This window comes from Nicotiana sylvestris, chromosome 4, assembly GCF_000393655.2.
Source record: "Nicotiana sylvestris chromosome 4, ASM39365v2, whole genome shotgun sequence".
Classification (NCBI taxonomy): Eukaryota; Viridiplantae; Streptophyta; class Magnoliopsida; order Solanales; family Solanaceae; genus Nicotiana; species Nicotiana sylvestris.
The window spans coordinates 37,179,918-37,195,004 of NC_091060.1; the positions used below are offsets into that span (position 1 = coordinate 37,179,918).

Below are 15,087 nucleotides of genomic sequence, written 5' to 3' on the forward strand. Positions count from 1 at the left end.
GAAGATTGGTGGTTGCTGGTCGGAGTAGCGGCAGTGAGGAGAAGGGACTGGGGGGAAAGAGAGAGTGTATTTAGAGAGGGGTTTCAATTAGCGAGGAGGAAAATAAGTGGAAGGGTTTATTGGGGGGGAGGCTGCGTTTAGACTTAGGGGGAAAAAATTAGTCCGAAACTTTTCTAATGCCTTTTTGGGCAAAAAATACATTTCTACTACTAAAAAAAGTTACATAAATAACTAAAATGCAGTATAATACTGCGTTTTACTTTAACGAAAAGTTAGCCGTTAAAGTAAAATGCAGTATAGTACTGCGTATTATTAAAAAATTAATTTTTTTAAGGAAAATGCAGTATAATACTGCGTTTTCCTTAAACGCAGAATTGTACTGCATTTCCCTATTAATATTGGGCCCACTTCTGCAGAACCTGCTGGGAATATTTTTTTTATTGCAAAACGCAATACAATACTGCGTTTAAGGAAAACGTAGTATTATACTGCATTTTGCTTTAAAATTTGGGCCCATCAATAAGTGTTCTGCGGATAACTGACATATCAATAATTCAAATACATAAAACGTGGTATTGTACTGCGCTTTAAATAAAAAAAAATTTGCACCCCAAGCTTATTTAAAGGCGTTTGAATTTTATGAAAATCCATTCAATACTTTCCTTTAAGCTTCCGTTCATACTTCTCTCTTCTTCTTATCAATCATTTTTTTACAATGTCTGAAGAGCCAAAAATAAGGGTTTCATTATATTTGGGGGGGGGGTGAGGTTATGCTGGAGAAGAACTCTGTGAGATATAGCTCACCTCCAAAGTGTTAGGTTAAATTGCCGCTTACAATGGAGTACGATAAATTGGTATCGTTGTTACGTAAAAAATGAGTCAGAGGAAGCATTCGGTTAACCTTAAAGTAACCGGTAGATTTCGTATTCAGTGACTCCGTAGGATTTTGCTTATTACTCTGAGTTTAACGTCGAAGATGATGAAACTCTTAGAGATTTTTTGCGAATTCCGGATGAATATAGGGAATTTATTGTAATAAGATTGTTGGAAATGTACGTCAAGGTGGAAGACGTTCACAATAATGAGGGCGTGCATAGTAGGGATACCCCCAGTCATCGGGTGGTTATTCTGGAGCAGTTTTTGCCGGACAGATTTCCGATGAAAGAGCTTGCCTTGATTTAAACTTGTCACCACCAGCGAATGAGCAGCCACAAAATAATTTTTCGACTTAATATAATCCACAAGACGACTGGTAACTTCAATTTTTCTATGCTTTAGCGATGTTTATTTTATGTTTGAATTGGATTTCTATTAACACTCATATTTTTCATAGGGGGTACCGTCTGGATATGAATTTTACAAGTTATGACCCCGCCCCTAGTTGGAATATGCGTAGTTCTGGAGTATTGGACCACGGTGGTCCATCCGGGAGTCATCACCAACAAGAAAATATCCATAATGAAACGTCAAGACAGTACGACTACTAAGTAAAGTGATATATCTATTTCTAAAGCATTTATCTAGTTGGGTAACTTATCATTTTGTTCTTTTTGTGAAGTGAAAACGAGCTTCGTGATGTTCTTGACCTCACACAGTTGCCCATAGACAACGTATTCACTCGTGAGTTGGCAAATGCGCAGAGTCAGGAAGATGATAGTGATTATGACAACAATGCGGATGAGTCTGGAGATGACACACCCTTCCATGATGAGGGTGATGATGAGGAGGAAGTGAATGTTGAACCTGAGCTGACGAGGGAGCATGTTCCTCCACCTCCCGCTAGACCAAGAGTGTACGAGTCTCACGTGCCATTTCATGAGCGTAATATTCCCTACCTTGATAATTTGTCAAATATGTCAAACGTGGATGCCCTCACAAGGGATGATGACGAAATTCGGTCAGCGATGTGGGATGAGTCTAGACCAGCTGTTCTGACAAAGGGCATGTATTTCCCCGACAAAGCTCGCCTAACTAGGGCTGTAAAAATCTACAGTATAAGAGAGCGTTGTGAGATGATAGTAAGTGAGTCAACTACGGAGGTATACAAGGCTGTATACCGTAGAGACTTTATGGGTTGTCACTAGATGTTGCGTGCCAGCAAGAAGAAATCAGGTTTGTGGAAAGTGGGTAAATTTATTAGCACCCACAGATGTGAAATGGACACATTCAATGAGAATCACTTCAACTTAGATGTGGACTTGATTTCTCTTGTCTTGATTCCATATTTGGAAGTGTCCATTAGGTTCAAGATTAAAGAGTGTATTACAGCCATCCACCAAGAGTATGGTTGTACTATAACCAAAAGAAAGTCATATCTCGGTCGCAAACGTGCCTTTGAACTTATTTATGGCGATTGGGATAAGTCTTTTTCCAATCTGCCCAGGTACATGGCCGCACTGCAACACTTTAACCCCGGCACCATTGTTGAATGGAGGCGTGAGCGTAGTCCGGACAGACCTGAATATATTTTCAACTATGTGTTCTAGTCATTTAAAGCAACAATTGATGGTTTTGTGCATTGTCGTCCTGTAATTTCCATAGACGGTACTCATGTCTATGGAAAGTATGATATTAAGCTTTTGATTGCAGTTGCAGTTGATACCAACGACCAAATAGTTCCACTAGCTTTTGCCATTTGTGCCAACGAAAGCGAAGCGACATGGACGTTTTCTTTTGAACCACTTGAAGCAGCACGTTGTCAAACAGCGTTCAGGTATTTGTCTAATATCCGATCAACATGGTGGTATTTTAAGTTCTATACGGCACTTGCCTGAATGGCAGGAACCATATGCATACCACCGTTACTGTGTGAGGCATCTGAAGGCCAATTTCCAGAAGAAATATCCTGACAAAGCCTTGCATGACTTAATGTGGATGGCTGCAACTGAGCACCAGCAGTGCAAATTCACCAGGCGCATGGAAGCGATCCGGCAGATAGATCCAAGAGCCTATACTTGGTTGATGGAACATGAGTTTCACATATGGACATTGCATGCTGATGGCGGCAGACGATAGGGAGCCCTCACTACAAACGTGTCGGAGTCATTCAACGGCTTGTGTCACACCTCCATTTTACACACTCGAAGGACGATATAAGGGAGTTTTTCCAATTAAAGGACAATCAAAACGGGATTATTTACATTAAATTCAGAGTCGCCACTTGGGATAATTTATTGTGTCCCAAGTCACCGGTTAGAATCCCGAATCGAGGAAAATATTGACTCTGTATTACAGTCAGCGAGCCGGAAATCCAGGTAAGGAATTCTGTTAACCTGGGAGAAGGTGTTAGGAACTCCCAAATTCCGTGGTTCTACCACGGTCTCTTAACAATTTATACTTGGCTTAAATTATTTAATTACATGTTTAGAACCTACATGCATTTTACCTTTACCGCTTTTAATTACATGATTTATTCGTACTTAAAGAATTATCGCATTACGCGTACGTATACTTGTATGGTTTGGCGTGTCAAGGGTCATGTCACGCGTATGTGTACACAATTCACAACACTTAGTTTATTTAAGAAAAAGCTTGGTCAAAGTCGCGCAGACGCGTACCTTGATTTATTTTGAAAATCGTAATTATGTCACGCGAACGTGTACACAATCACGATGATTGATTTGTTAAGAACGTACCTAAAAGCATACTATCGATTTGGTTTTGAGGTAAATATATGGAAGCAAGATTTTCATGGCTCAACAGTGAGCCTTCCTTATTCTCGCATTTTAGGATTAAAATCTCAAAATTAAATACTTGCATTCTTAAAAACTAAGTTAATAGAAAACAAAAATATTATCACATAAAGCAACAAATCTGGCTAACATAGAAAACTGAGCAAAACATAAAAAATGAAACTTTATTGTCTTTTGATATTAAAACAAAACTTTCAAACAAGCTACCTAACGCACTTTATGAATTATATATCTTAAAAACGTAATCTTTCTTCTCCCTTTTTTTTTAAAAAAAAAATATTCCTACTTAGAAATTTACAACTTTCATGGCTAAGCAGTTTAAAAATTGTACACTCAGAGAGGAGAGCTTTTCTTTATGTAAAGGAAACTTATTATAATCTTATAGATAAAATTTATTATAGTTTATGGTCTATTCGCAAGGATGATTAGAAAAAGTTAACATATTTATGACTTAGGGATACTATATATATTTTTTCCAAAATTAACAATGCTTTATTATTATTAAAAATTTGGTTGAAGTTGCGTGAACGCATACCTCAAATCTTTTAAGAATTTAATTTGTAATTGTGTTACGCGAACGTATACATAATCACAATACTAATCTAAATCGGGCCTAAAGTAAACTATGATTAGTTGATTCATCAAAAAAATCACATCTTTGAAGGGCAGGGAAATTTCACTGAATGGCTCGCCCTGAGTTTTAAGGATAAGACTAAAATTAATTAAATGAAGGTCATGCAATTGTGATTTTGGCATGGCACACATTAATTATAATATAAAAAGGTATTCAAACTAAGCTTCGGAGGATCGTAAAATATTTATATGATCTAACATGGCGCACATCCAAATTATTTTAAGGAATTTAATTACTTGAACCTTAAGCTGAATTCGAAATTTTTTATTTCTTTCTTTTTTATGCTTAAAGAAACGACTTGGGCCCACGACAACATTTGCATAGAAATAAAGGAAAAGCCCAAGAATGGTAACTTATCTAAGAGGCTCCTCAATTCCAATTTTATGAAATTTTAGCGAAGGAGTCTAAGAGAATGAAATTTTTAGCTTATATATGTGAATGAACAAACCACAAAATTAATCCAACTGCCTACATGGGACACTTAACATCTTAACTTTGGAATAAACCATTGGGCTCGAGTGAAGCCCAAACCATCCCATAGCACACAAGACGGCCTTTAATAGTTGGGCTGAAACCACAGCCCAGCTTTAGTAAATGAGTCCAAATCACCTTTTTAAAAAAAAGAAATTTTTGCTGATCAACATGTTTAACAATATAATTACAATTTCAAACAAGCCTATTCATGGTGCTGAATTTATCTAATGCAGTTCTTAATCACATCCATTTTAACACAATGATTTTAACTCCTGGAATCTAGCGAAGGACACCACAGTAATCAGGATTCCCCAAGTAAAGGACAAGCCTTTGCTAATATAGATATCCCCACAAGACCATTATGATTACATGCCTGGGCAATAATTCCAACAAATTTAACACAAAACGGAAAATGCAAACATTGATTCCATAATATAAGAAATATACGTAACCTAGCCTGAATTTCCTATTACATTAAAGACAGATTCCATAATTCATTTGAACCGTAGTTTGATTCAACCCCATTCTAGTTCTTATACTAGCAAATTCCAGAAATTAGTACTATTGTATACTCAAAAGTCCATTTCAAGTAAGAATAAAGGCAAGCACCCAAGCCATATCAATTCTAAGTATTCTTGACAGCAAGTTTAACAATAACCTTAAGGACCATTTACAAACACAAAACAAACCTTAACTGCCTTCACCCTATTCTATTGGAGTTCATTCATTCTTGCCACAGTTAGTACACATTCAACTCAAACCATCACCTGAATATATAATCATCCCAAACAACTAATCATGTTATCGAATCTCGAATGAACTACCGAATTAACAAGACCCAATACCATTCACAATACAAGTTTAATTATATTCAAACACATAATCTAGGGTCTAATTCAATTGATAATTTGTTTTCCAAGCTTTGTAACAGTCCGAAAGCTAATACATAATGAAAAATTAACTTATTCAAACTAAGGTTAAATGAAGAACCTATTGAAAAGAGACAAATTGAAATAGTGTTGTTAAATAACTAAATGAGAGTCATGCTTTAGACCTCATTCTCATTTCATTTCTTCAAATTTACCTCACAAAAATAATAGAGTTCAGGATCATATACCTGGAAAAGAGGATAAACAAAGAAGAAATGAGATTCAGCAAGCTCAAGCGACAGCATTACAGCAAATAAGCCTCAGATTCAAACAACCAAGTGTTGAGATCATCCCAGAAACCAGTAGAGTATTGACTTATTCAGCAAACTTCACACCCACTCAAAACTAAATCCAATCCACTTCAAACACTCAAATAAACCAAAATAGATTTGACAGGTTGAAAATTTGAAAATCGAAACAAGAGAGATCAATGAAACAGTAAACTAGGATTCATTTCAGGAATTCGAAATCTAAGAAATCGCCAAGGTAACTTAATGAAACAGTAATTTCTACAGCCGCCTGGTATTTTTTCATAATTTCTCTCTATATCTATCTCTGTATGTTTCAATCTTAAAATCTCTGTCTTTTTCAATATTTACAGAAATTCTTCATTTCTTTCCACTCTGTATTTTTTTAGTATTTTCAGAATGTTCTTCTTCATTTCCAGTATTTTAGAATCTCTCCTGTCTGTTTTCTAACACTTCTCAAGTTCAGCCTTTTATAGGCATTCATCTTAGTGCATTTACCACTATCAATTCAACTTTTCATTTCTTTAATCATCCACTCAATTATCTAATCCATTAGTGCAATCCTAACCCTACTATCCACTAGAAACTTCTTAAGTAGGTAAACACTTGAATTATACTTATATTAATCAGTTCTTATCGACATAATTAGACAAGAGGTTAAACCAGACTATTGAACTAATCCTAACTATTTTGACTAAGTGATTAACGAGATATAACTTTACAGTCTTAAAACAAGCTGATATCGAAACAAATCCACAAAACCAAATCTTAAAAAAAACAATAGTGAGCAGGAATAATTTATACCAAAGAACTGATCGAATTTCAATTGAAATTGACCAGGAAAAGAAAAAGAGATGAGGAAGACGAATATCAGAATAACACTAATGTAAATAAAAAAAACTAAGAAAGAACTCACCAGACGGGCTCGAACTTGGATTTGGCTTTGATACTCTGACTCACCCCAAACTGATGCTAATCATTTGTTCTTTATCAAGAACAAATGAACAACATCGGTTTTGTAGTGAATCGATCTTCTAATCGCAAAAACTAGAGGCTTGGATCGATGCATGTCATCAGGCTCAACGAAAACTGATTTTGAACTTTTAAGGTTTGAACTTAGATTTAAAATTCGACGAGTTCCGGTTAGATTCGAAGGAAACCAATGATGGATTTGGTATGAGGGAGTTATGGGGGTTATGTGGTGTTGATTTGGGGTCGATTGGGTAAGCTAGAGTTCGGGGATCAAACTTCGATCTGAAATTCGAGGGATTCGAGGAGGATTTGAAGAGAATGGGTTATGGATTTAAAAAGAAGAGATCAAGGGGGTTCCATGGTGTAAACCTGAGGGTGATTGGAGGTTGTTCGCCGCCGTGAGCGATTTTCGGCGGGCGGCGGACGGTGGTGTGAGGTGGTGTATGTGTTTGATCTCTGAAGAGAGACGAGTGGGGGGGTTTGGTATATTAAAATGATTGATTTAATTAGGGTCATTGGATAATGGGAATCCAACGGCTCTGATCAAATCGTGAATGGGAAACAGGGTCATTTTGTTGGGGTGGGTCAAGGTCGGGTAATGGGCAAGGCTTTGGGCCGTTCGATCAAATGAAATCGACAGCCCTGATCAAAGCGTGTCCAAACGACGTCGTTTGGTTCTGGTAGGGGCGGACCAGGTAGGGAACGGGTTGGGCTGGACTGGGGATTAGGTCTGGGGTAGGTTTTTGTTTTGGGCTTGGGATTCTGACTAAATTGGCCCAAACCAGATTTTCCTCTTCTTATTTTCTTTTTCTTTTCAATTTTATTTTTAATTAAAATAAAAATACAAACCTAAATTTAACCTTGACCAAATTATCCTAAAAATATTAATTAATTCTAAGTAGTTATTATCACAAATAACTAAATACCTAATTAAAAGAAAATCATACCATTTTGACATTAAACGCTAAAATGCGAAGTACGTTATTGTTTTGTGATTTTTTCGTTTTTGTAAAATAACTTACTTAACTAATCCTAATTGTAAAATTAAATCCTAAATGCAAACGCAATATATTTTTGTATTTTCATTAATTTAACAAATAAACATGCACAGACAAATGCAAATAATAACAGAAAATACCGCAACAATCCACAAAATTGCAAACAACGGAAAAATTATTTTATTTTGAATTTTTTTGGGAGTAATTCTCATAGGGCAAAAATCACGTACTCACAGCTGCCCCTCTTTGCCCGAAAACACAAAGAGTTTTCGTTTAAAGATAAAGTGAGCGGATACGAGCGATTTTTGCCCGTTTTGAATACTCCGTAGGAAGCATTTTCTGAAAGATTTGACCGAACCTCTGCTTCAAAGGTTTCCTATATATCCTTGGCTATAAAGGAATCAGGTCAATGTAATTCGGGAAGTTTTGGTAGCTGAGACTACCATGAAGCTGCGGTTTTACTGTTACTGTTGTTGCTGCTGCTGCTACTGCCTACTGACCTCCTTATTACACCATGCCAAAAATAAAGAAGCTAGACTAAGCCATGATCTATGCTTTACAAAGATTTATTTTCAAACTTGATCTTGTGACTGATGTTGCCTCGTTGACTTGTATTTTCCTTAGAATTTCCTTTGTGGCTGACTTGAATGGTATTCTTTGAAATGTTTTCCCTTCTTCTCTAGGCGGGCACCTGATTGCTGAACATTTTAAATGTCTTCATTTGACTATTGTTTCCTTTCCTCTGTTTTCCAGGCAGGCTCTTGATTATTTGAAATTTGAATAGCTTCTTCCCTTCGTTCTCCAGGCGGGCTCCTGATTACTTGAAATTTGAATTGTATTTCCTTGTTCTCCAGGTGGGCTCCTGATTGCTGAGACTCGAATTGTATTCCCTTGTTCTCCAGGTGGGCTCCTGATTGCTGAAAATTGAATTGTGTTCCTTTGCTCTCCAGGTGGGCGCCTGATTCCAACAAAATAGACAAAAGCAAAGAAAAATTTCTGCCCCAGTTTGGTAGCTGGGCATATATATGAGTGTAAACTAAATCATGTTACCAAATATCAGAAAGAACTTGAAAGCTGAAACTTGAATTGTACTCTCTTGCTCTCCAGGTGGGTGCCTGATTGCTGAAACTTGAATTGTATTCCCTTGCTCTCCAAGTGGGTGCCTGATTACTGAATCTTTAACTGTTTTTCCTTGTTCTCCAAGTGGACGCCTGATTGCTGATACTTCAACTATTGTTCCTTGTTCTCCAGGTGGACGCCTGATTGCTAGTACTTGGTCATGCTCTTATCTGTGTTGTTCTCCATGTTCTTCAGATGGGCACCTGACTTCAAAAAAATAGACAAAACAAAAGAAAATTTTCTGCCCCGGTTTGGTAGCTGGGCACATCTGTGAGTGTTAAACTGAAGCATATTACCAAATATTACTAAGAATTTGAAAGCTAGGTCCCATTATCCAGGGGGGTCCTGACAACTCTTAACTAAACGACAATTTTAAATCTAAGCTATATCTTTTAAAGGTATGACTTCTGTTAAATCTTGTTATCTAAGAAGGTCTTAAACTACTCCCCATTATCCAGGAGAGTCCTGACAACTCTTATGCGAACTTTGAAGCCAACTTATATTCCTTTTGGTGCACATTTGTCCTATATTTACTACTTATGATTGTTTTAGGGTTTAACCTAGGTCCCATTTTCCAAGAGGGTTCTGAAAACTTCAAATTAAATCCTATCCTAACAATAAAAGCTTTAAAGCCAACTTATATTCTTTTGGGGTACATTTATACCAGATCTTGCTACTCATGATTGTTTTGAATTTTAAACTAGGTCCCATTTTCTAGGAGGGTCTTGAGAATTTATACGATCAAACCTGCATGGTACTTGCTTTCCTCACAGGGTGCTTCCTGAAATAAATGTCATCTTTGCCCCTTTTTCAAATCAAAGAAAATCTTGTCAGTTTAAAACGTGGTGGTTAGTTGTGGCATTCTTGCTGGGGATGGTTTTCTCTTTGCCATGCTTTTCTTCAACAGACTGCCTTGAACTGGTCGAAAGGACTGTTTTGACCTCATGACTGATCCTCAACTGCAAGATCCCCAACTGTTGTTTTTCACTTCTGCCCCTTTTATTCGTAACCATACATCTCTCATGACATTACTGAACCGTTCCACTGATTTAACCTTTGATTACACCCTAGGTCCCACTTTTCGTCATACTATCTCCAGCATGTCCTAGTCGTATTTTACTTTGTGTAATTTTGAATCCGGTAGTACACTTTGACATTCCTTCTTATTTGTTGGAACAAGGCTAACCTTCGAAGAGCTTTAGAGGAGTAAAAATTAACAGCAATGAAATGCGACGATTTTGAGAATTAAGAATAAAGAAGAAAATCCAAATTTGGATGACTGTTGGAGATAGGAAAAAGGAACTTATCTAAGTGGAGTCACTGGCACCAATCATGGTATGCATTTTGGATTAATCAGCCCAGTCTATTTAACCAATCTCTTTTCCAATTGTTTTACTTTGTTCTCCAAGATTTCCACAACCCAATTTTACTTTCCGCCAACTTACGGACCTTGTTCGACTTGCAGTGCCTTGAAGGGTTTTCACCGACAAACCTCTCTCATTCGTTTGTTCCTCAATTCCTTGTCGCCTTATGGTGCCCGCGAAAGTTTTCACCGATAAGACTCTTTTATTTTTACTTTCTCTCAGCTTTCGTCGCCTCATGGTGCCCGTGAAGGTTTTCATCGATAAGACTCTCTCATTTTTACTTTCTCTCAGCTTTCGTCGCCTCATGGTGCCCGAGAAGGTTTTCACCGATAAGACTCTCTCATTTTTACTTTTCCTGCTAGGACCAGAGTGTTATCCTGATATGGATCACCTTTATTTGCTCAACTTGGCATCTCTCGAAGACTGATCGGAAGGTCTTTCTTTGGACCGTAATGTGGGCTTTTGGATGGGGTTAGAAAGAAAGGGTATTAAAGGCTCAAAACAATTTGACATGGGTTTACAATTCTTGGAATTACATTTCTTATTACAAGTACAACTTCTGCCCCAATTTCTTGCTTGGGGATCTTTTGATATTTTCTTTTACTATGACCGAGCCATGAGGCTGCCTACGTATCCTTAACAGGAATCAGGTTAAACGTAGTTCACACTTGAATTTCCTTGTTGTTATACTTTCTCTTTTCACTTCTTTTCTTTTTTCTCTTTTTCTTTATTCTCTCTCTTTTCGTTATTGATTCCAAAAGAGGGGTATGAAAGAAATAAATAAAGATCAAAAAAGGGGAACAAAGGGTAAAGTGTTTAGATAGAAGAACGAATTGTCTTCGTCATTTCAATCTTCGAAACAATGCCCGGTACAAACAATCAACAATTATAACAAAGAAATCATACATAATATCTCTTGACTGTATCAGAATTGATAGTCATGTCTATGCATTTTCCTTTGATATCTGTTAAACATAAAACACCATTGGATAATACTCTGGTTATAATAAATGGCCCTTGCCAATTCGGGGCAAACTTGCCTTTTGCTTCAACCTGATGTGGAAGGATATGTTTTAGCACTTGCTGACCCACTTCGAACTTTCGAGGACGTACCCTTTTGTTGTATGCTCTTTCCATCCTCTTTTGATATAACTGGCCATGACATACTGCTGCCAATCTTTTTTCATCAATCAAGTTCAACTGCTCCAAACGAGTTTTGACCCACTTATCATCATTAATCTTAGCCTCAGCGACAATTTGAAGGGAATAGATTTCAACTTCTGCAGGTATTACTGCTTCAGTGCCATACACCAACAAATAAGGAGTTGCACCTACAGAAGTACGAATAGTAGTGTGATATCCCAACAACGCAAATGGTAATTTTTCGTGCCATTGCCTCGAACCTTCTACCATTTTTTGAAGTATCTTCTTTATGTTTTTGTTGGCTGCCTCAACTGATCCATTCGCCTTGGGACGATATGGGGTAGAATTGCGATGTGTAATCTTAAACTGTTGACATACCTCTTCCATCAAGTTACTATTAAGATTAGCACCATTATCTGTGATGATCACCTTTGGGATTCCGAATCGACAGATGATATTTGAGTGAACAAAATCGACCGCTGCTTTCTTGATCACCGATTTAAAAGTTTTGGCCTCAACCCACTTGGTGAAATAATCAATGGCTACCAGAATGAACTTGTGCCCGTTGGATGTTGCTGGCTCAATTGGTCCAATGACATCCATGCCCCAAGCAACGAAGGGCCATGGTGTCGACATTGAGTGCAATTCCGATGGTGGAGAATGAATCAAATCTCCGTGTATCTGGCACTGATGACATTTGTGCACAAAATTGATACAATCTCACTCCATGGTAAGCCAATAATAGCCTTCTCGGAGAATTTTCTTTGCCAACACATATCCGCTCATATGTGGTCCGCAGACTCCCGAATGTACTTCGGACATGACAACCGTAGCCTGTCTAGCATCTATGCATCTTAATAATCCAAGGTCTGGTGTTCTCTTAAACAAAACTCCTCCACTTAAGAAGAACACATTTGCCAACCATCGAATTGTTCTCTTTTGATCCCCCGTGGATTGCACTGGATATATCCCCATTCTGATGTACTCCTTGATATCGTGGAACCATGGTTCGCCATCAAGTTCTTCTTCAATCATGTTACAGTAAGCATGCTGATCTCGGACTTGAATATGCAGAGGATCGACATAAGCTTTGTCCGGATGGTGCAACATTGATGTCAGGGTAGCCAAAGCATCGGCGACCTCATTATGGGCCCTTGAAATATGCCTGAACTCCACTGATCAAAACTGTTGACAAAGATCATGCAAACATTGTCGGTACGGTATGAGCTTCAAATCTCGCATTTCCCATTCTCCTTGAATTTGATGTACCAGAAGATCCGAGTCTCCCAAGACCAAGACTTCCTGGATATCCATGTCTGCAACTAGTTTTAGACCCAAAATACAGGCTTCATACTCAGCCATATTGTTGGTGCAATAAAACCGAAGATGAGCCGTAACAGGATAGTGATGCCATGTTTCATAAATAGCACAGCTCCTATTCTGACTCCTTTCATGTTGGTATCCCCATCAAAGAAAAGTTTCCAGCCTGGTTTTCAATTTGCTCCAGTTCATCGATATGCATCACTTCTTCATCGGGAAAATAAGTTCTCAATGGCTCGTAATCTTCATCGACCGGATTTTCGGCTAAATGATCGGCCAATGCTTGGGCTTTCATCGCAATCCGAGTCACATAGATGATGTCAAACTCTGTGAGCAATATCTGCCAATTCGCAAGTCTCCCTGTCGGCATAGGCTTTTGAAAGATATACTTCAACGGATCCAAGCGCGAAATGAGGTAAGTAGTGTAGGATGACCAATAATGTTTCAATTTCTGAGCCACCCAAGTTAGGGCGCAACATGTCCTTTCCAGATGAGTGTACTTAACCTCATAAACTATGAACTTCTTGCTAAGATAATAGATGGCTTGTTCCTTTCTACCAGTAATGTCATGTTGCCCCAGTACACAGCCAAATGAATTTTCCAAGACTGTCAAGTAAAGAATCAAAGGTCTTCCTGGTTCTAGCGGAACCAGCACGGGTGGGTTTGACAAGTATCCTTTTATCTTATTAAATGCTTCTTGACACTCATCAGTCCACTTGACCGCAACATCCTTCTTCAGCAATTTGAAAATAGGCTCACAAGTTGTCGTGAGTTGAGCAATAAACCTGCTGATGTAGTTCAACCTCCCTAACAGGCTCATCACTCCAGTCTTGTTCCTCGGTAGTGGCAATTCTTGGATGGCTTTGATCTTTGATGGGTCCAACTCGATGCCTCACCGGCTGACTATGAATCCCAACAGCTTTCCGGATGGAACACCAAATGCGCACTTGGCAAGGTTAAGCTTGAGGTTGTACCTGCGAAGTCTCAGGAAGAATTTCCTCAAATCCCCAATGTGGTCGGCTTGACGTTTTGACTTTATGATCACATCATCCACGTATACCTCAATCTCCTTATATATCATATCGTGAAACACAGTAGTCATTGCTCTCATGTAAGTTGCCCTGGCGTTCTTTAAACCAAATTGCATTACCCTGTAGCAATAAGTTCCCCACGGCGTGATGAATGCCATCTTTTCTGCATCTTCTTCATCCATTAGAATCTGATGATACCCGGCATAGCAATCCACAAAAAAACTTATCTCATGCTTGGCACAATTATCGATCAAAATATGGATATTGGGTAGTGGGAAGTTATCCTTCGGACTTGCTTTGTTGAGATTGCGGTAATCAACGCATACTCTGATCTTGTCGTCTTTCTTTGGCACAGGCACGACATTATCCAACCAAACAGGATATCGAGTGACCTGAATGACCTTTGCATCCAACTGTTTGGTGATCTCTTCTTTAATTTTCACACTCATATCAGTTTTGAATTTCCTCAACTTTTGCTTGACGGGAGGAAACACTGGATCAGTGGGCAATTTGTGGACCACTAAATCAGTGCTCAAACCTGGCATGTCATCATATGACCATGTAAAAACATCTTTAAATTCAATGAGTGCTTTGATTAACTCTTCCCGGATCTTTGGCTCGAGGTGGACACTTATTTTAGTCTCTCGGATATTATCTGTATCTCCTAAATTGACAGCTTCTGTATCATTCAGGTTGGGTTTGGGTTTTTCTTCGAAGTGAATTAACTCATTACTAATCTCTTCGAATGCCTCATCCTCATCGTATTCTGATTCATAATCACAATCTACTTCTTGAACTATTATTTCGAAATCAGATTGATTTTTAAGACTGGGCTGAGGATTCTTTATGCATGCCATATCATTAGAGCCAGCGTAAAAAGAACTGTACAGAAAAGAAAAGAAAAACAAAAGAAAACTATCAGGAATGATAAAGAAAGGGAAACTGCATTTCATTGAATGATGAAAGATAACAAGGTTTTCACACTTCAAACAGACTGAAAGGTAAAAATCTGGATTACAACCCTGGAATGATCCAGACAAACTGAAGGAAAATTAAAATAAACTACCAAGACTCCTTTCGAATGGGGAGAGGAGTGGCTTTCCAATTATTAAGCTTTGTTTCTGGCCCAACGAATTGAATTTCTGCGTTGCTAGGACCTTCAC

At 38.1% G+C, this 15,087-nt stretch overlaps 1 protein-coding gene across 1 annotated transcript; it reads right to left on the reverse strand.

Annotated features, from left to right (window-relative positions):
• Nucleotides 1-9,213: 9,213 nt before the first annotated feature.
• LOC138889431 (uncharacterized) lies at nt 9,214-12,209 on the reverse strand. Its single transcript, XM_070172739.1, has 3 exons — nt 11,984-12,209; nt 11,471-11,761; nt 9,214-9,269 (listed from the first exon to the last, which is right to left on the reverse strand). Exons 1-3 carry the CDS (start codon nt 12,207-12,209, stop codon nt 9,214-9,216), a joined length of 573 nt encoding a protein of 190 aa, XP_070028840.1.
• Between the last annotated feature and the right edge of the window lie 2,878 nt (nt 12,210-15,087).